Source organism: Staurois parvus, unplaced genomic scaffold, assembly GCF_062004578.1.
Source record: "Staurois parvus isolate SC_StPar_1 unplaced genomic scaffold, SC_StPar_1.0 ptg000018l, whole genome shotgun sequence".
NCBI classification, from domain to species: domain Eukaryota; kingdom Metazoa; phylum Chordata; class Amphibia; order Anura; family Ranidae; genus Staurois; species Staurois parvus.
This window is the reverse complement of record NW_028317814.1, coordinates 17,146,967-17,169,669: the sequence shown is the minus strand read 5'-3', so window position 1 is coordinate 17,169,669 and position 22,703 is coordinate 17,146,967. Positions and strand designations below refer to the sequence as shown.

The following is a 22,703-nucleotide window of genomic DNA, read 5'->3' as shown; positions in this document are numbered from 1 at the left end:
CAAAACTCAGGGTATTTTCTCTCAATGCATTTCATGAACAACGATCACTTTTTCAAGTGAAGAAGCTCAATAATGAGGTTATTTAAGACAAATGATACCTGGAGAGATTCAAACTTAGCTGTATGGCTTAATTGTCTTCAGCCATCGTTCTATGGATTTACTAACTGATATACATAATTTCATCATGTATTTGAAATTTTATGATTAAAGTTATGAATTTTTTATTTGGTTGTATTTTAGTATAGTTTGGTACTTAAAAAGCCCAATTCAGTACTATCCTTTGCTAAATCATGCTTTACTTACACTGGAAGAAGGGCTCTCAGCTATCGTTCTGAGGTTTAGGTCTTGGTAATATATGCCTAAATTTGCCAGGTTGAATCTAAAAAAGAGAGAGCAAAAATGTAATTGTTAGATGATAATGATGGATTCGTAGATTCAGTATCGAAGTTACCTGAAAGTCTGAAAACAGTGACATTTTTAGACTTTAAGGAAATATTTCATGAAGCTCAGAAAAACCTCAGCTGAAAGCAGCTTCTTCTTGACTGCTAAAATTCACATATTTTGAAGTAGTACCTTCCATAACAGTAAGTTGAATAGCTTTAGCATAACTGCTCTGGAACTAGTATAATACTTTGGAATTATTATTATTATTATACAGTATTTATAAAGCGCCAATAGTTCGCTCAGCGCTGTACATTACAAAGGGGGACAGAGCAATACCAATACAATGCAAAACATGAGGGGATTGAGGGCCCTGCTTTCTCGAGCTTACAATCTAGGAATTGGGAAAGTCTGCTTCCAGCAGCTGAGACAAGTAATTTGTTTTGAAACATATTCCCTTAAAGCATCAGATCACCTAAAACTGAAGCTTTGGATAGATACTGGGATTAGGGAGTTTGGAGGAAGTTCCATCAAACAATTGCTGAATTACTGGAATGAGGAAACTCTGTGTTGCCTGATGGATGCCCAGTGGTTCCTAAGAACATCAGCTTGTATGGAGTGAAAGGATGACAGCACTTTCATACAAGCTTTGGATAGACGACATCGGGTCATACCAATGCATGTCATGGTATTTACTTCTGAACAAGAGGAAATGATTCCTACGTCATGCCCCCTTACATGATCATTGAAAAAGTATCCCACTATGCCTATTGGTTTTAACGCAGCCATTACAGAAAGAAAATGTTACCAGAAAAAGTGAGACTTCATGACACTTTGGGTTGATTTACTAAAACTAGAGAGTACAAAATCTGGTGCAGGTCTGTACAGAAACCAATCACTTTCAGGTTTGTTTGTCAAATCGTAATTGAACAAGAATCACACAACTTTCATCCAGGATTCACACATTATTTTCAATTGAATTCAATTACAAAATATTGAAATCTTCAGTGAAAGATGTGTGAATCTTGAAGATGTTGTGAAGACATAGACCTCTATAATTAGACCTCTTAAAGTATATTTCAAGCCACACCTGTTTGTTTTAGTTTTAGAGTAGGAAAGGGTGAGAACTTAGTTTTGGAGTAGAAAAGGTTAATTGAAAAAAACTGACCCAAATCCCCCATCCACACACTCAAGGTGGATGGGGGAATCCTCCCTGCTGTGTCTTTGTATTCTTACAGCGGAGACTTCCCTGCCATTAGAATGCAATGATCAGTGCTGCAGTCCATAGCAGACTTTCTCAACCTTCTCAAGAAGGAGAAACCCGTGAAATAACTTTCCAGTGTCTGGGAACACCTGCTAAAAAGTACTATATCTACAACTCATGATATATTAGTGTGATGGTCAGTAGAAAGAATAGGAACTTATCTGAGGAGCAGAAATTGCTCATACTAAAGGAACCCCTGGCAACCTCTAGAGAAACCTTAGGGCTCCATGAAACCCTGGTTGATGAACCCTGGTCTATAGCCATATAACAGTGCTGATTGAGTGGCAAAAATCCAACAATCCGATCGGCAAAATTACTTCTGTTCAACCACAGTGTCTGTCTACATGTGGATCGAAATTCAGCTGGCCCCTGCTGATATTTTCAAATTAACTCTTTCTTTCACAAACCAGCAAGCAAGGGGAATTTTACAATAGAAAAACAGACAGAAAACCCCAACTTTTTATTGCTATCTGTCTCCCTGCTGCAGACCTGCACACCTAACTCATGTAACCACTATCACCATTATAGCATTATGGGAAGTTAACAGAACTCCATAAATCCATAAAAATTGCTTTAAAAATGCTATCCAAAACAAACAAAAAAAAACCCTGGACATATGCTGTAAGCAGAGATACCCTAACATAGGAAAAGCCAATGAATGATTCGATGCTTTAGCATCTATAGATGACAAAATATCAGCATTTTAGGATACATTAGGATTGTATGACATATGACAAATATAGGATAGGGAACACATGGAAGCACATGTATATATATACATATATATATATATATATATATATATATATATATATACACACATATATATATATACATAGAGAGAGAGAGAGTATTAAAAAAGCACCCTGCTAGCACCATCAATTGACATCATTACAGCCAAATAAATACCATAAGATCGTTGTGTAAATGCTTAGTGAACGTGTAAACCTCGACACCACACAGACAACACCAATGGTGCTAACATGGTGGCAAATAGGGCATACAACTCATGATTCCACGGTGTATACTGGAGGTTAGCATTATTGGTGTTGGGGCAATAAAGTTCACCAAGTATATGGGGAACTACTGTTAGGTTACTGGAGTCAGAATAAAATCATTATTTTTGTAGATCTGCTGCCATCTGTACCTATGTACAGATTATGTACTATCTGTAAAAAGTTTGCTTTTTTTAGGATATGTTAATTAGTAGACAGAGCGCCCTCCTAATTTAGCTGAGTCTGCACCAGTTAGATAGAATGAAAATGTGAAAACACTTACTGGATATGTTTTTCTTTAAAGACTTGCTAACATGGGCTCAGTTTAAAAGAAAATATATAACTGCAAGCAACCAATCAGAAATCAGTTTACTTCCCACTCTATAGCTGTTGAAAGCTCAGTTCCAGTCCATCCCATTTTTACTCTATTAATCTTACACTGCCTGTGTCCAAAAAGCCCACAAATACTGTATCTATGGACTTCCACGGTCATCATCAGAGTCAACAACCATTATTTATAAAAGTACAAATTGTTCTTGTTTCCCATAGAATTCAACTGGATTATTTTCTTCATCTGCATGAAAACTACATCTAAATCAAACAAGTACAAACAGACTTTCATTTTGGTGACCGGGTATTAACAAACTGGCTGGTCGTTTCTTAATGTGCTGTAATTTTACTAACTCACTTAAATAAACAGAGATCACTAAACAGGAAATTAAATCCTCCTGTAATTAAAAAGTCATTATTGCAAACAGAATGTAAGGGTATCATTTAGCTGTATGAAGTCATCGTTGGGTACAGCCCTTTTTATAGAGATGAAAAGGTGACTCTACTGTGTAGGACAATTTAGGTAAGACGGTAGTATACAATAAGGACAGGGTAACAGCAGAAAAAAAACAATGGTTGTAGCATTAGATTTCTTCTATATGAGCACACATACAGGGCAAAACTGGCAAAGGTGACAAATGAATGAGTGACCATCACCAAGGGCAACAGAATCAGAGGAGGGCAGGATAAAAATGTTATCAGTGGATGCTTAGAGGGTAAGTAGGAGTTCATAAAATAAAATATATTTTTGCAGATTTAAAGGGAAGATTTTTTTTACAATTGTTCAAATGCACAGCTGAAATTAGGGTTCTCCTTAATGGATAAGCTCGATTTTCTTTACAGATTTTATTTTGAAGAGAGAGAATGTGCCCACTACACCAGGACATCTTGGAAAAGTTAAATATTTTTTATTATGTTTTCTTTCCTTACAGTATATATTGCTATTACATTGCTGGACTTTTTAACTAATTTTGAAGATATGAGTCATTCTTTTTAACAGGTCTTTGTTGGCATGGCCTTTGAATAATAACCCTAATACACTTATATGGATTATGGCTTACAACAAGGAAGAGAATGAAAGCTGATTTAAGGGCTAATTAAACTTACTTTGTCAGGTTTTTATTGAGTTTGTTTCCAAGTTCCCAGGACAGAATCCGCAATGTCCACTCCTGACAAAAAATAAAAACACAGATATGACATAAATTAGGAACAAATGTAAGTGAACCTGTACAGCAAGAAAGTAGGCTGACTTAATTTATCAGTTATTAAAGCTTTACTGTAAAATCTAACTCTTTTACTGCATGGTTGTCATCCATACTGGACTTCAAACATGTCTTGGACCCTTCCATGTACACCTTATTGTAAAGGCTAGTTAGAGGTTGGGGTGGTTACCACTTATCTGTACAGTTTTTCGGCTGAATACCATATTGGATACCTTCAGCCGCCATTGTGCTTTTGCTGGGTGTCCAAAGTGTCCCTGTGCCTTTAAGGAGGATTGGTCTACCTCCAGGCAAACCTGCCCTTAACCTCCCTAGCGGTCTGATTGTGTCCATATTTCTGTGCTCAAAGCGGTACATTTTCTTTGCACGGAAATATGTATTTTTTTTATTGTAGGTCTGTAATTTTTAGGAATAACTCACTGAAATCTGTCCGAACAAGAGTCTAGTAAACATCCCGGATATGATAAAAATTTGAAACACGAAATCATAAATTATAATTTAATAAATAATCATAAAAAATAATAATATAATAATAAATTTAATTCAATAATATAATCAAACTAAAAATACTGAAATTTGAAATATAGCGCCAAGTTCGCACATCACTGAGCAAAGTCACAAAATTGTTTTCAGTGTCTGATGATGAATTTCCCCACAAATCATTATCACTCAATTCTGCAAGTGGTTCTGATTTACTATCGCTGTTCTCTAGTTGGTCTAAAACCGATTTTGACCTAAAGGGACACTTTTTGGATGCCATGGATGTTTCTCAGTTTCCAGGCAATAAGAACAGTCAAAATGCAGGCAGGGCACAGGACAAAGCACTAGGGACAAAATGTATGTGAAATGGTTTGATACAGTAATGTTTTACTATGTGATTTTAGTTTATTTAGTGAATGTCACCTTTTGTCATTTTCAAATTTCCCGCCAGTTCCGTCCCCCATACGTCCCGACGTTGCAGGGGACGGAACCCAGAAGACAGATGCCGGCATCCGCCGGAGAACATTGCAGGGGACACTGCAGGAGGGACATTGCGGGAGCGCAGGACATGGTAAGAGAAGAGATCCCGGAGCAGCGCCGCATTGTAAGCCCTGAGTGTAGCTCGGGGTTACCGCTTTTGGTACTGAAACTTTACCCCGAGCTACACTCGGGAATACCGCCAGGGAGGTTAATGTATCCACTGCTATATGTGCTCCAACTAGGAGGCTCTCAAAACTATAGAGTTAGTACCACAGTATGCAGAGGAACCTTGGCAAAGCTCTGTGGCTTTTTACATATATTTGGAAATGTGTGCAACTAAAATCTCAGTTTTAACATGAACTGTTAGACAGGGTCATTTTGGTTTTGTTGTAAGATAGCTGGTAAGTGTGCTGAGAAATTTTCTGTTGTTTGTAACTTCAAATTTGTCTGCTTTTATTCATCTCTATTACCTAGGGATGGATCAGATTAGTAGTTTACAAAAAAAAAGATAAGGTTGTTTGTGTTTTTAGTTCAGATCACAGGTAGTAGCAAGGATACTGCATTTCTTGTGGGATCAACAGGTATTTTCTGTACTTGCTACTAGGATTGCACTGATACCGGTATTGGAGCCAATACTAAGCATTCGCATGAGTATTTTGCAATTTTAGCCTTTTCATTTTTCATGGGTTCAAATTGCACTGCATGAAAAAAATTGGTATCAGTATTTGATATTGGTGAGTACTTGATAAAAAGTATCAGTACTCGTACTCGTTCAAAAAAAACTGGTATTGGTGCATCTTTACTTGCTACAAATGCCCTTAGCCTGAAAAAGGAAAATTAATACAACCACCACATCTAAGGACTGTAAAGTGCATTATATTACATTTTTGTTATTGGGATCCACTTGAAAAGTCCAGTGTACATAAGCCTTTGCTAAATGAGTCTGACATGGGGACTTTTATTCAACCCAATGTGTTCGAATTGGCATAATGACTTAAATATGACTCTTCCAAAAAAAGCTTTTCTCATGGGAAGAACTACATAAGGTGCACTTTATATACTGACTTTTTTAGTTTTGAATAGAGTGCAGAAGAGCTAAAATTTCTGTCCATTTTTTTTTCTCCCATTGCAGAGATTTCCTCTCATTTCCTGTCCCTATGATGTCCACACAAGAAATGAGGGATGTGGTTGTCACTGGGACAGCAATAAAAACATTGTCAGAAGTTTTAACCTGTTCCTATTCTACTAAAAATGTGTTTTTGAATAAGTTGATGTTGGAAGTACAGTATATGTCCCTGACAGGAAGTGAGGAGAAATCCCCTCCCCCTTCCTTAATAAGGACACAGATGGCAATAAAAAATTATCTCTGCTCTATCCATAAAAGAAAAAGATCCTGAACTTACCTCAGATTTCGTTGATGGCCAGCTTGCCACACTCCTTATAAATGCCCATTCTTTAAAACTGGAAAATGACAGAGAAAACCATTGTTTGAGAGTCTAGAATTTGCAATTTCCTCCAGTACTATATACAGTGGGGCAAAAAAGTATTTAGTCAGCCACCAATTGTGCAAGTTCTCCCACTTAAAAAGATGAGAGAGGCCTGTAATTGGCATCATAGGTAGACCTCAACTATGAGAGACATGATTAGAAAAAAAATCCAGACAATCACATTGGCTGGTTTGGAAAGAATTTACTTGCAAATTATGGTGGAAAATAAGTATTTGGTCACCTACAAATAAGCAAGATTTCTGGCTCTCACAGACCTGTACCTTCTTCTTTAAGAGGTTCCTCTGTCCTGCACTCATTACCTGTATTAATGGCACCTGTTTGAACTTGTTATCAGTATAAAAGACACCTGTCCACAACCTCAAATAGTCACACTTCAAACTCCACTATGGTGAAGACCAAAGAGCTGTCGAAGGACACCAGAAACAAAATTGTGACACTGTACTACTTGTGGGGGGTGATGAAGATTTTTTTTTTTTTTTTACACTGATTGCTTTTACACCCATATAGGATGTAAAAGCAATCATTTCTCTTTCTCTCTGTCTGCATTCTTGCAGCCATTGAGAACTACTGAGTGAGCTGTGATTGGTCACAGCTTGTCACATGGTACAAGGCTGTTGTGAATAGCCTTGTACCATGTGACCTATGTGATCATTCACAGATTTCACACGTAGTAAGCAATGATGTCACAAGTGACATCTTGCTTACTACTTTGCATGTGATCACTGATTGGCCAATCAGTGATCACATGATCGGGACCTCGTACAGAGGTCCCATCCGATGATCAGTGTTTCACTGTGTCTGGAGGACACAGCGGGCACCGGATCGCGGTGCTGCATGCTCCCAGGGAGCGCGCACAAGCAGGGTGCGGGGAGGCCATTTATAAACGGCCACCCGACCCTGCACTGCCACCGTCCGGCCATTTATATACAACGGCCGGACAGGAGGTGGTTAAAGCCCAATTGAACTCTCTTGATTTATTACTGTAAAGCAGCCAGGCTGCGTTGACAGTAATAGATACGATTGTCTTTTAGGTCTCATTCAAATGAGCGATTAGGGCCAGTCTATGATTTCTGACGGCAAGAATCAATGCTCTCTTGCACCTGCAGTCACCAGTGTTTATGTGTAGCCATGGGTAAATGCAAATGCTGGTGTCCAGGGGCAATCATCTGTCCCTAACCCCAAGTATCCACTTCCATAGTCATCCATGTGTCAGCTTGTCATTCATTCACATGGGTGGAGCAGCCAAATTTAAAAGTAAACACTGGTAGTTCTGGCTGCAAGAATATGTTGATTTACAGACCGACCTAATCACCCATGTGAATGAGGCATTACTTTTTTTCTGCTGTGTTAAAGGGTTACAATTCCTTGGGCTGACAGCACAAGGGAGAGTCGGACCACTGCTTTCACACACAATGAACTGAAATGGAGAGGCAGACCGCTACATTGCATGTGAGAGGTAATGCCAGCATAAGACGTTTTGTAGCCCTTGGTAGAACACTTAGCAGCTAAATACAATGGTAGAAAAACAAGCATATATGTTAGACTCTTCAGCTTTCATGAAAGTAAATCAAGAAGGTTTGATTGGGCTTTACTGCAGCAACTTTTGTACACTTTTTTCATTTTATTACGCACTATTTTTTGATATGGTCAAGTGCAGCACTATTCTTTAAAACCTGTAAAAGTGTTTAAAGCTGAGGTTTAGATATGGCAAATTTTACATAGTTTACATTGGTCCAGCTTGGCTCAATGTATGGATGTACAGTACGGTATATTCCATACCTGTGGGATCCCTGTGGAAGCTGTAAATGACTGCAGTAGACACTACTACTAGAGTGACCTTCACTAGATTCTGGGTGCTGTGCCAAGTGACTGCCTTTCTACATGTTGACACTGGATTTGCCGGCTTGGCATGGGCACCATTCAAGGAATGCAAAACCTTCTATGACTGGACAATGTGGAGAGGTGGGGTGGTGACATCGCAATCTCCACCTCATCCAATCAGAGAACACTTTCCACTTTCCAGTATGCAAAATGTTTTCTGAATAGCGCCCATGCCAAGTGAGCAACCTCCTGTTTTCAAAGCAAGACAGTTGGACCTGGAAGCCAGCAGCAATCTCTGTAGTAGCAGTGCCAACTACAGTGATTTTCAACCTTCATGGGGATCAGTCAGGTATACCACATACTGTACATAGGTCCAAGGTAGACCAATATAACCATATAGATATTGGCATACCTAAACTTCAGCTTTAATGCATTAAAGGTGCTAAGACATGTCCTGCAGTAAATTAGTAAGGATATTAGTATTTGCCTCCTAGTTCTGTGAACTAATTTTAGCAATGAATTTGTATGGTCATTAAACCACTTGATGCATTTTGATATCCCTGTCATTTACCACCCAAGGATGGTCCATCTTTTGAAACTACTGTAAATCCTTCTGTCCCACTTTCCTGCTCAGTTCTCCCTCTTTTTAGTTTGATGTATAAACCTCTAATGAAAAATGTGCAATTTAATTACCAAAACTGTTATAATAAGCTAAACCTTTCATCCAAACACTAAATTGTCGCTTTTGTTATTTTGAAAAGCCAATGTAAAGGAAAACTGGTGGTGAAAAAAACACCAATCATTTTAACCAATCTTTTTTTTGTTTTTTGCATATCAGTTTTCATGGTCCTTGTATATGGGGGCATGGAAGGGATGTGTCCTTTACCTACTTATTTTGTTCCTCTTACCATGAAAGAAGGTACGGTATGTTCTTACCTGCAAGACTCGCGGCACATGTCCTGACATCCCAGCTCCTCCTGGACAAATCTTTTATGCAATTTGAAGTAACAATAAACTGAAACAAAAAAATAATTAATTTATTTATTAAGTGAAAGGCGGTCATGCATACAAGCTCCTGAAAAGTAACTGAAATTTGTAATCCACAAATATTCAAAAACTACCATTTTCAGAAAGATCATTGCAATGGCATCCCTCATGTATCTCTCAAGAAAGGTCCCTTTTAAGTTGCCCACACTGAGCTATGGGGACATTCTGCAAGTGGAAAATACCCAGTATACTTGGGGGTATAAATAAAAGTAACTATTGCACCTCCCATACATACTCAATGGAATGAAACGACGTCTGTTCTATTTTCATTTTATCAGCACGTTTTAAAACCTGCAATTTTAATATTCATGTCAATACAGCTGTTAACAGGAACATTGAAATTGCTTTTGTGTTTTTTAAATTGAGGAGGGAGTTCCTTTCTTCAACTAGCTGCTACATGTATTTAATTATTATATTTTACTTTTAATCCTTAGCGCTGAGAGACTCAGTTTTGATTTGCTTGACACGTGTTTAAACTTATCCACGTGTACAGGAAATGTCACTTTATCTATGTTGCGATGTCTGAAGAGTGTATTGAAGGATGCTTGATGTATGAACACACTGCTCTGCAATGCCTCCATGTAAAACCATACAAAGCAGCTAGATTTGTACCCGAGTGTTCAAAAAAAAATGCTGTATGTTAGTGCAGTTTAAAATATTTTATAAATATTACTTTTTGTTTTTTAATTTTTACATAGCCAACAACATAAAGACATTTTAAGTCAGCCATAATAATTCCAGTAGACACCTTCCAAAAATACGAAATTGAAAATATTCTATAACGAACCCTTCCATACATTGCATTTATGGAAATGGCATTAAAATCAAAATAACTTACTCTAAATCAGGGACCTAAAGAAGAGATCAGAAAAGAACAACTACTATAGTCTTTTTTCCCATAGATACTGCATATTAATTTTCTAATGAGGACCCAATAACCAATCTCCCCTCAGTGCCCTCCCTCCAGTTCAGTGTGGTTGAAAACATCAAAAGATTTATCTGGTTCGGTCTGGTATTAGCTCCAGATAATAACAGTTGCAACTTAAAACAGTTTATCCAAAGAAATAAATTTCAACTCAAACTGAATCCAAATTAGATCCAACTTATCCAAATAGTATATAAGGCCTGATAAATCTGCTGTTCTCACTACTGTTATCTTGACAAACAGATTTATCTACATTTAGCAACTGTTCATTAACTGGAGAAATTGAGTTTGGCTTCTGGTAATGGGAATTAGGCTTTTAGCAGTATTCAATATGCTGGGAATATTTAGCTGTTGGTAGTGAAGCACTAGGTAATAAAATTATCCATGGATCATGTGGAATCTTTATTGAGGTATTCTCACCTATAAGGTATGTTATGGTCTTCTAACATTGAACGATTCAAGTACAAAACCACCATATGTGTGAAATATTGTTCACTTCCCTGCAGTATCTCCAGCACAGCAGGGAAATTAAGGTGTCCCACTTATGAATTCTGGCACTTTATACCATCTAGTTAGTAATGTTTTATTACTGTAAGCAGGTTACTGCGTTCTTGGTGTGTATTCATTTAAACAGACCGAATGACAGCAAAGAAAGGTCTAAAATGTATTAAAACGTACCAAAAATGGCATGACCATGGATAAAAACACATACTAACATAAGAAAGGAGAGTTCAGATAAAACTTACTCCAGCTGGGATATTCTTCATAGTTGCAGTAGTTTGCTCCTTCTGGCAGGGGTTGGTCATAGTGCGCACAACCACATGTTTTTACCATTTCGAGCTGGAAGCAGGAATATAGGCAGATCTAGTAGAAGGAAAGACATGTAAAATTTAAATACATGACGTAGGTACTTTAATATGTATTACCAACAAATCTGTACCTGACAGGTGAACACAAAAATCAGCAGAATGTTCTACAGAATACTTCTTAAAGGAGAAGCTCCTTTGGCCCTACATCTGATGGAAATCACAAAACTTAGTTATCCACTCCTGGGACCCATTTTCAGCTGACAGAGGGCTAAAGCCTGCTGTTGGTTGACGTCGCTCAGCAGAGCACAGAGCCGGTGACTGACAATAACCAGCTCTCCGCAGACTGAATACTGGTGCTGCAGTCATCTAGGTGAGGATGATCACTTATTTCTTTCTATTCCTGAACTTCTCTTTTAAATGGGCTCCTTCCCAACAACTCAGTGTTCTCAGGTGATATTATTGGTAATATTAATCACCTAATTTATCCTATTTTCTGATTTAGATTTTTAGATTCAAGTGTCACCTCTCCACTTTCAACCTGCTATAGAAGCATTTTAACCACATACACATACCTGATAAGTGTACGTCTTGTTGTAGAGATTTGGGACAGAGACATCACTTCCATCAATAGTACACTCACTGTAGGGGCTACTTAGCTTTGATGACTCTGTCTGAAATCAGAATCAAATAGTATCAGGATATATTCCATTACTGCTGGTTACTTATTAATATACAGTGAAATTTATATCAATCACCACAACAGTGTTGAGTTACCTTAAAGACTTGTTGACACGTGTTTCCTTATTTAAATTAAATTATAGTTGGTCATGCTTTTAGAGATTAGAGGGATAACTGGGTATCAGCTTGTCATAAAAGAAATTTGTACTTTACATATCACTAAATCACCATATAAAGAATGACGTTATGGCTGGACACGTGATCATTAGAGTTCACAGCCCATGATCTGGAAAGGTGCCATGGGTGCCCCAGGGGGGTATGTCTGGAACCTTGAGGGGTTAATTCTGCTTTTTATGGTAACATCTGTAGAACATTATCTTCTTTAGCAATTAACAGGTCTTTAAATCTAATTAATTATATTTAATTCTAAGGGAGAATTCCAAATATGTCTAAAAAGAATATTAACACAGCAACCCAATTTTTTTTAAATACACAATTAACCTAACTAGGCAAAGGGATCTTATATTTAAAGTATACTGTGGGGTTGAATCATTGTTTTTGCTAGACCTCAGTGTGTGGTAGCCAGTCAGCTTCTAACTTCAGCTTGTTCAATTATGCTTTGGCAAAAAAAAAATGGAAGCTGATTGGTTTTAAAGTAGAGCTGCACCAGATTTTGCACGCTCCAGTTTTAGTAAATCAACCTTAAATCAAAATAATCAATCTAAAACCAAAGCTTTCTTTTTCATTCTTAATAATGTTTTTTTTTCATCTATGTCCCATTGGGGAGATTTCCACAATGAAACTAAGAGAAAAACTCCTCAGAGTAATTTTCTCTCAAACAGTTATCACTGCAATAAGTGTCCATTGAAAGATTTCTCCTCTATTCCTGTTCCAGTGGTAACTGAAATTTTTGGATTTTTCCTTCAATTCCTTTCCCAGTGATATTGATCGTAAGACAAATAGAGAGGGCGACTCAGATGACCCTATACACCTTGTAGGGATTTTAATCCATGCATACTCTATGCAAAACTGAAAAAAAAATGTTGTTTAGATATACTTTAAGTGCTAATATTTAAATGCATCAACTGATGAGACTCAATGTTGTATTAGTCTGACTTCAGTAAAATGAATTCTGATAGGCTGCTCTAAGTTACTTCTCTTAAATTAAGCTAGTTATGATGTATTTCTTTGGTTTTAAGGTTGTTTGCCTATTACTATTTTATAAAGCTTAGCTTTAAGGGGTGTGAAGCTTTACATAAAGTATGAACCAGTGATAATCAATGAGTCTCTGTTAATGTCATTGATAATCCCTCACCTTAAAAACGAGGTTACATCTTTCTAGTCTACAATATACTTTCCAACACATGCTTAAATTGATATGATTAATCTTGTCCAAAGAAGCCTAGTGGACAGAAAACAGCAGCCTAAATATATTTGCCTAGCCAATATTGATCAACAAGTGGTGTCAGCTAGGTCTTGATACCACATGCCACTGCAGGACTGCTATGGGACGGGAAATTACATTGTATGTAGTCTGATGAAACTTTTTCTACTACAGTGAAGAGGCTGAGCAATCTACATAAGGCCATATTGGCCCATACATTACCCCTGCTACTCCAGCCCTTATGGCAAATTCAAGAACCGACACACAACCTGACTAGGCCTAATTTGGCCACATGTAGCCAATGAGCACATGAACTGAAAGCCTGTGTTAGGTTGAGATTCCAGAACATGAAAACTGTAACAGTAGCGTTCTGTTCACTCTGAATTTTACTTACCAGTTGCATGCCTATAGATGTCTCAGTAGCTGTTTCAAGTTCAGTCCCTGACTCTTCAATAAATGGATAATCATTTTGGTCATGGACTAATATTTTGGCACCAGCTGCTGTCACTAGGAAGGGGTTATATTCTTCTTCATCAATGTAAATAACAAGCTTCAGCCCTAAAGAAAGATAAAACAATTATAGTATTACCATAAATAGAGGCATGATAGATACATCACATGAAAAGCTAGTAAGGGATAATTAAAGGGCTGACCAAAGACAAACTTCAGTGTGGTTACACCTCTTTATGATCTTTAAACGCTCAATTGAGTCTTCAGTTTAAATAAGCTAAAAATATTCCATGCGCAAAACAAAAAAGACATTCAGTATCTTCCAGTTCATTTTCTTTTTAAATCAGTCACAGTCTCAATAGAAAAGCCTGTATCCTGCTGGCAGCTACAGAGTAGGACCCTTGTTCTCTGTGGTTAGCAATGGTCTTATTTTAGAACCTACATTAACCAGGCTTCTCACCGATTGGAGAGCTTTGGCTCTTATTAAGCAGGGGGCTCAGAACCCTACAAAGAGATCACTGCTTCCCCACAGAGAGCAAGGGTCCCATTCTGCAGAATGATGGCAGGACGTAGGCTTTTCTACCCAGACTGGTGGGCTTTAAATTAACCCACAGGTTCATGTACATTCTACAAATACCTATGCTTCACCAGTCTGAATTCTCCCACCGGCATCTTCTCTTAGGCTTGACTGGCCAGCGTGGGATGATGTCACTCCCATGCATGCGCAGGAGTATAGTTATCCCGGCACACAGACACTGTGCCAGAATGTAAATTGAGCTATGCATCTGCAGCCGAATGTACATTCTACAGATAACTGCAAACAGGCTGGTACATATATTTTTTAATTTTACATCTATGGCTAGCTGCTGAATTCTAACTGGAGTGCCATGGCTTCAATAACTTTGATTTAGACATACAAAATTGACTTGCAGTAAGAACAGATGTGTAATATGTATATGACTGAATTCTCACCAGCTTCTGCTCCACCCATGGAAGATTCAAACAGCTTCTCTCTTGATGCATCATTAAAGGTGTAGCAATTGCCGTAGAGAGGGTGAGTAAACAGAGTGAAGTCCCTGTATTGGAAATAATATTGGTTTCATTAGCTTTCTTAATTAAAAGGTCCATTAACTCAATACTGAAATTTTAACTATGGTTGGACACATCTTAGTTGAGTCACTCATTGACCTTCTAATATCTCTAAAAGAAATTAGCTTGATGAAATTTCCAGCTCTTTACCCCACCATGGCCAATATGAAGCCAAGTGAAGAAATCTCGCTCCACTTGCTGCATTCTCTGTATTGCATAGTAAATGAAAAAGCATGATGGTTGTTACAAATGGGTGGGACATGGCACTCAAGTTTGGGGGTTACACTATTGGAACACCATTGCTTTACATTACAACGAATAGCTTAATTGATTAGCCCTTTCCACTTTCAGTACTGAACATTGGGTTGGTAGCTTGTTTGGTTAGACAACACCAGGTTGACTCAACAATGTACTCTTTAAATTGCTTGCTGACATATATAAACAAATAAAATACTGTATATAAAGTTTATGACTGTCATGATATGATTGATGTCAGTGTTCAGACAAATCTACATATCAGTTTCAGAGAGATGTTTGAAATATTTCTGTTCATCTGCATCAACAAAGGGTAATTTCATGCATGGTTGCTTTGAAATGAAGTCTTTTCTCAATTACCAACTTTAGTTTCTTGATTTTTGTCTAGCTGCAGGGGGTTAATTATGTCTAAAGGAGCCTCATATCTTGCCACACATGTCTAAACACTTACTTAGTAATTGCTATACTGTGAGTTCTAGCTTTTTTTGTTTAGAAATGTTAAAATTCATGTTAGATCATATTTCTGATAATAGAGCACAGCACACCTCATAACTCCTCTAAATGGGTGTGCTTGGCTAAACAGTGCCACCGTGCAGATCCAGACATAGGGAAAAAACAGATCTCCAACTGAACTTCAAAGAAGACTGTTTGCTGAAGTTCTATAACAGTAGAAACACCTGCGTTTGAGGGTACACATATTATCTTTTTCAAGGAGAAAGATATCCAGGTCTGCCACCTTGAAAAAGAGGGTCCGCGTACCCTTAACATTTTTGTATTTCTACTGATATGGGAATTTAGTAACTAGTCATCTTGTAAGTTTAGTTGGGAGAACTGTGTTTTTTCCATGGTAGGTTCTTATTGCTGTCTTTGTTATCTGGGAAGAGTCACCTTCTCTGTTTGTCCTGGTGATTTGGGATGAGCTGGGTTTGGTCCAAACTTGGCCTGAATCTAGTTTGTCAGAACCTATAGGAAGTGGTCAGATGATTGCATCCCCGTTGGCACAGTCAGCTGTGGTCAGGGCACTCTCCATCCATCCATATCTGCATATACGCAAAGGGGAGCTGATGCTCATGTGATCATTTACATAATAAGGCCACTAATGGCCAAGGAGGGAGGCAGTCATGTTACAGCTTTCTATAGGTTCTGCAGAACTAAGTTTGGATTTAGTTCAGATTGAACCCAGCTCATCCATGCTGGTAACCATTGTTATCAGGATATAAAGTAATGTTTTCCAATAGGGGCACCTTTTCCAGTAACATCTGTTTATTAGGGGTTTTCCCCTAACATAATGAAGAGTTCATCTAATTTCCTATTGTGTATGCAGGACATAAAGTGATAAGAGATCTCTCTGATGGGGCAGAGATGGGACAGTGTTTAAAAAAGTTTTGCATACACTTTACGGAAAAGGTCTTTATTGGCACAGGAGGCATAGATTAATATCACCCTTTCAGAATATCTTCAATCCTTCATAGTTTATATAAAAAGATAATCCCTCTCATCATATAGTTATATCCAAGACTCTGGGTTTACATCCTTTAGAGACATATGCTGTTCCAAATAACTGAAGTAAATGACTGTGGTATTTGTTAGTAAGTTCAGCTCACCTTGCATCACATGATGCACCATCAAAGAAACAACTGACAAACAGGTCCTCAGCGGAGTAACCCATTTCAATCTTCTTTTCTGTCGGAATCTTGGCCAAGATGTTTGTATAATGTAATCTGTACCATTCCTGGATGGCACTGATAGCTGAGCTGAAGGTGAACACTGTGCAATCTGAGCTGTTGTTTGGGTCACACTAGAGTGTGAAGAAAAAAGGAAACAATTCTGAATTAATGGATGTGTTTATAAAGCTCACCAGTCAAATAACATAAACCCAATCAATCCAATGCCAGAAACCCACATGGCTAAATGTAAAGGAGGTACACTTTTAACTGCCAAGCTAAATATGAGCTGTGTACATTCTGTGTCATTCTACCTGTACAATAGGTAGTACTGATATGGTTAATATAGTGAATAACTGGATTTGGATTGCCGATAAGAGGGTAAGGAACCCAGTATTGAAAATGTGTTGATTTTCTGGTGAATTTAATTGGAAACCAAGATAAGCTATATTCAGAGTGATTCAGATTAAAAATTATATTATGTTTACTATATACCCAAAATGGTACTATTGTTAGGCCCAATGTACTGAAATGGTTTATATATATTTATATAAAGTTTGTAAATTCTTGTTCATAATTACAACATTTATCACTAATATGTTTAGTTTCCATAAAGTATGTTGTCCAATGTACATAATCTGAGAATGTTGGGTAAATTATATTTAATGCTGAACACCAGCCTTACCCTAAAGTTTATATCTACCTTTAACTTCCCTTGAAATAGTTCAGTTTGCCCAAGCTGGCTCAAACCAACTACTTACTGCACTAACATGTGTTCTTGGTGGGCACACTGTATGAACTGTATGTAACCTCGGTATACTAGATTTATCAATATTATTTTAAAATGAAACAGGATTATGTGCATTATTCAGCCTTAAATCAAAGCGGAAAAGTCAACTTGATGCATCAGATTACATGGAAGCAACGTGATCAAAAATTGTGTCTTGATGCCATGTTTTGATTGTAAAAAACAGTAGAAAAGGCTTCCTGAGTTGTAGTAATCTTGTGTATTTGTAACTTGCTTATTTTACATAAGTAAATATGAAAAAAATCCATAGGTTTTATATTCAGTTGTTCTATTTCTAGTTATCCATGTGAATGTAAAATCTTTTTAAATCATATTTGTACCCAATAGAACTGGTAATTAAGATGATCTGGCAAAAGGGTTTATGGGGACATACTGGCCAATCTATTGGGGATCTGTAATTGGAAAATGTTTAGGAACCACTGATTTAAACTATCACCTATGAGGAGCAACCCCTTATTTTGGAACTTGTGATCGAAGTGAGACCTTCAGATACCTGTTTTAAGAAGTATCTATTGTGCTACATACTATGCCCGTAAATCTTTAATGTTGAACTAGAAATACAGTCCTTAATGCTTTTGTAATAGATAAACCCAATTTAAAGATACCTTGTCCTGTAGAAATTATTTTTCAAAAGTAGAGGGATTCCTAAAATATTTGAGCAAATGTTGGGAATTTGACAAATTCCATTCAAACAACAATGTTAAGCGAGTTCGATGAATCATTACTTGTGAGATAATTTGGTGACTTCCTATGGATTGATGATTGTATTTTTACTGTCCCTACTATAATAAATTTCACATTTTATTGTGAAATATATACTTGTAGGGTGGGACTGTCTAGCATTAAAGATGGGAGACCAAATTGTTCTAAAGGTTTATTGTTTATTCTTTATTGTTTATTTTCTTTATTGTATATGCAGAATTAACCAAAAGGATTTAATAAATGTATGAACATTTTCCTTTAAATTGATGCCACTTTACTGCTTTCTAACAGGCACCATGAGTGGTGACTGTTGGGTCTGTTCTTTCAAGTTAATGTGGTATGACCTATTGAGGGTAGCATGAAGGACGGATTCCACTTAAGCACATTATAATCTATTTATTTTGGAGGGAATGAACAAAGAAAGTGTTGCTGATAGTGGCAGTATGGTGTAGCATAATAGAATTGGAGGCCCCCCATATTATTAGAATGTAGTGGAATGTTCAGGTGACTCACCAACTTATAACCCACAATATTTCCAACTGTTCTCTCTCTGTTCTGATGGACCACTCTTGCGTTCATTCTGGAACGTCTACCTGTACGGATATCATCAGCAATGATCTCATCTCCATTTATGCCCCTAATGGTAAATAACTTGATATCTTTTAAATAATTTAACTTCTCTTCTGGAATAGTCTCTTGTAGTTGCAAGTCTCTGCGTCTGCGAGTAAGAGGATTGTTGAAGCCATAAATGTCCCTCAGTGCTTGGTTGGTCTCTAAATCCAATCCAGTCAGATATTCCTTAATTGCACTGTACCTGCAAATCACAATTAGATAAAGAAAAAGTAAGATAACTAGACTATCTGGAGCAGTTAATATTATATAGTGCATGCAGTGGGGTGTGCCTCAAAAATACTCCAAATCTTTGGAATTTACATAAATATATATATATATATACTGTATATATTTATAGGACAAAATTTTAAAATGTAACTCTCTTTACTAGTGTCAGGGCAGAAAACTGCATCCTTACCAGATCTGTGTATATCTAAAGGTAGTGGAACTAATTGTATAAGATAATGCAAAGAGAGAGCACAGGATAGTGTTAGTACAACAGCGTTAAAGAATATGTAAACTCAACATTTCATATTCCTGATATGTGTCTGCTGTCCCATGTACTTGTATGAAAGATAATCCTGGTCTCTTTGTATTGCTTCCTTTGTGTGAAATTGTTGGTGTTCCTGCCAGTCCCTCTGCTTTCCCATTAAAAATTGACCACACCAGGCATTGAAGAACAGCATGGTCAATTCTCTAGCTGTGCTGGAAGCTCAGCCTGCTCTCCTCCAATGATTTATCTCCCATTTGATAGTGCCAGCATAGTTACAGGACTAATGCCACTTGACAAAGCCAGCAGTATGACACTAATTATCTCTTTTAGCTATCTGTAAGGGTGGCATTCTGGCCACCACTGTAAGGGTTGCAGTCTTCCTACTGACCACCAATGTAATGGGCATTTTCCCTATTGACCCACAATGAATTGGTTCTTCAGGGGACCAGAATTTTATTTTAGGGCTTTCTCTAGGGTAAAAAAAATTGAGAAAGGCTGATCTAGAACCTTTTATTATACATAGAAATGTACTAATGACACTTGGGAGTTTATTTACTAATGCTGGGGAGTACAAAATTAGATGCATTTCTGCATAGAAACCAATCAGCTTCCAGGTTTTATTGTCAAAGCTTAACTGAACAAGCTGAGGTTAGAAGCTGATTGGCTACCATGCAAAGCTGCACTAGATTCTGAGTGAACCAGTTTTAGTAAATCTACCCCTCAGTATCATGGTGTGTTAAGTACCTAGGCCATGGCCTCTACAGAAAACAAGTTCTGCCAATGGAAACATCTGTATTGTATTCCTGCACAAAGGGAGTATGTAAACTCAGATCTCATTTAGTTGTGCAACTAGATTCAAACCTTGGAGCCTTCCAGTCTGAGGAGCATATGAAAATATGAAGAAGTACAGATAAACAGGATTACCATCACTGGGGCCTGTACACACAAAAACACTAGTGCCCAAAGCAATACCACTCTGCTAGGATCCTCTCTTTTGCGCAGAACTTTTTCTGGTTTACTGGTCCTAACCTGGCTTCGAATATAACAACAATGTATAAATAGAATTATATGAAATACGTTGTGGTAAATTCATCCCTGCAGATATTACAAAATACCAATTCTGTATAGTATGCCCTGCAGAGAATTACAGGGAAACAATGCATTCCTTCACCTGTAATGTATCCTCAGGCTCTACAGAGCAGTCACACTGTCTTGGTGTTTATTATGTGCCTTCAGGACATAGAAATTAACACTGGAACAAAGTGCAGTGGTTATTTGTTCTTTGTCCATAAGAGCGAGAAAACAGGTACAATGCATTCCTGTATTAGTGCTTGGTTGTATCCTGGTATGTATTACGTGAGTGCGTGTCTATGAGTGTGGGAGTGAGCACACTTGGCTGAAATAAGGACTCCATTCACAAACCTTCAACACAAGAATGACTATATTTATTTTACCCATGTGACTGCAATTTTCAAATCTCAACCTAACAACAGCCATCACTTTTTTTTGAAAATAAGTCTGTTTATTCTGGTGTGTAAACTTTGTGGATTGAGCTTTTTATTTTACTAAATGAAAAGAACTGATTTATGATGAACAGTATAGAAAAAAGCAGCAAATCAGAATATTTGTATTGTTTGAATTGTTGAATTGCAGAAATGGCAGTTAAATCAGAACTAAATAAATTTTTGAAAGAAGAGTTTTACACCAGAAAGTCTATCTGTATTTCTCTTCTGCAATTAAAAAATCTTCCCCTGCCTGCTATAGTTTGTTTTTTTTTAAATGTACACTGACTGCAATGCATATTCATTTTAGTGTAGACTCCTAACAGCTGTAAAATGCCAGTAGAAAGATGGTGCTGGGCAAAGTAATTCCCATGCAATAGAGTTATGTCATCTATGGTCAGCCAACAGAAGTCTCCAGACCCAGACAAAGAACTGGAGAAGATGGCAGTAGTGGCAAAAGGGTGATGTGGGTAAGCATAAACCTGTAATCACTGATGGAGAGCATGAATATTTGTACATAATGGCAAGAACTATGGGTATCAGCTCTGCTTGAATTGATTGCTAGGGACAACATAGGCACAGGAATTTACAGTAAATGTATTAAAGGCTAAGTTCCTTTTAAAAAGGGGCCTGTTCCGAATCCAACATAAATTTTTGAAAATATGGGAGTCGTGGTTGCAATATGCCTTTCCCATGCTCCCCCCGGCTAGTCTGGGGATGTAATGGCGTTCGGTATTGGCTCTCTTGGACCCCTGCTCTGTTTTTTTTTTTTCCTTTCTCTCTTACTCTGTTTGTTTTTGGTGTGACAGTGGATAGCTGCCTTTAGTTGTTACAGTCGGAGTTACATTAATGTTATTGTAACTTATGTGCCATTGATAGCCCCTGCATGGGCATACCTTTTGCCCTGTTGGCGTTAGAGCACTGTTTTTTCTATTTTGCATTTTTTTATCTGTGCAATTGATAGCCCCTGCATGCGTGTTTTGTTGCCTCTGTTTTATACTGTTTAAAATTAATAAAAAACATTGAAATATAAAAAGGTGTCTGTTCCTACTTAAAAAAGAGAACCAGTGATTCTGGCCCCTCCTTGCAGATCCCCATCAACTGCCCTGGGATGCAAAAAGGACTATTGTTGGCTATACAAAGGACATTTTTAAACTTTTATCACAATTTCAGGACTACATAGAGAAATATATATGGGCCCATCAATGTGCCAGTCATCACATCAATGCCCCTAACACCACTTTCTGAAATAGACAAACCTCAGCACTTCTGCTTATAAAATTATTATTTTCTTCCCTTTGGGAAAAGGGTACAATTTCTCTTCAGTCACAAAGGCTTCATGTTTGGCACTCCAGACACTGACATGCTTTTTGTCACTAGTAAGCACAATGCAACAGCATCTACATATCGGTGGTAGCACTTGAATCATTTTTATGGTGAATACTGGCAAGCATATATTTAACAAAGTAAAGTAATTTAATTTTCCATCAGGAGTTTTGTTTGTGTTCCTGATAAACAGGTTTCCACACTCTTCTTGGAAATTTATACTGTACTATTAAAAGTTATGCAATTTTGAGATTGGGTTAGATTTTAGTAGACATTGGTACCAAGAAAGTCCCATTCAGTTCTAAACCTTTCTAAACCCTTATATTGAGGATGTTGGTATCTATTATATGATTAACTGAGTGGGTCAAAATTGCACACAAGTATTGTCATGACCGCAAAGGCATGCTGTTAGATGAACCCATTGATTCTTCTCTATATAATTCTTTGAAGAATCCACAATGGGTTATGTGGCACTGGCTC

At 37.4% G+C, this 22,703-nt stretch overlaps 1 protein-coding gene across 1 annotated transcript in view; it reads right to left on the bottom strand.

The window, feature by feature from the left end:
• Positions 1-22,703, bottom strand: part of SCNN1G (sodium channel epithelial 1 subunit gamma) — a 46,282-nt gene that overhangs the window by 5,534 nt on the left and 18,045 nt on the right. Inside the window, exons 3-12 of the mRNA XM_089682770.1 lie at positions 18,804-19,104; positions 16,721-16,914; positions 14,745-14,848; positions 13,717-13,880; positions 11,833-11,931; positions 11,198-11,315; positions 9,416-9,494; positions 6,554-6,611; positions 4,078-4,139; positions 304-379 (exon numbers count right to left, since the gene is read on the bottom strand). Of these exons, the coding sequence (XP_089538896.1) occupies positions 304-379; positions 4,078-4,139; positions 6,554-6,611; positions 9,416-9,494; positions 11,198-11,315; positions 11,833-11,931; positions 13,717-13,880; positions 14,745-14,848; positions 16,721-16,914; positions 18,804-19,104 (1,255 nt within the window). The remainder of the gene's footprint in view (positions 1-303; positions 380-4,077; positions 4,140-6,553; positions 6,612-9,415; positions 9,495-11,197; positions 11,316-11,832; positions 11,932-13,716; positions 13,881-14,744; positions 14,849-16,720; positions 16,915-18,803; positions 19,105-22,703) is intronic.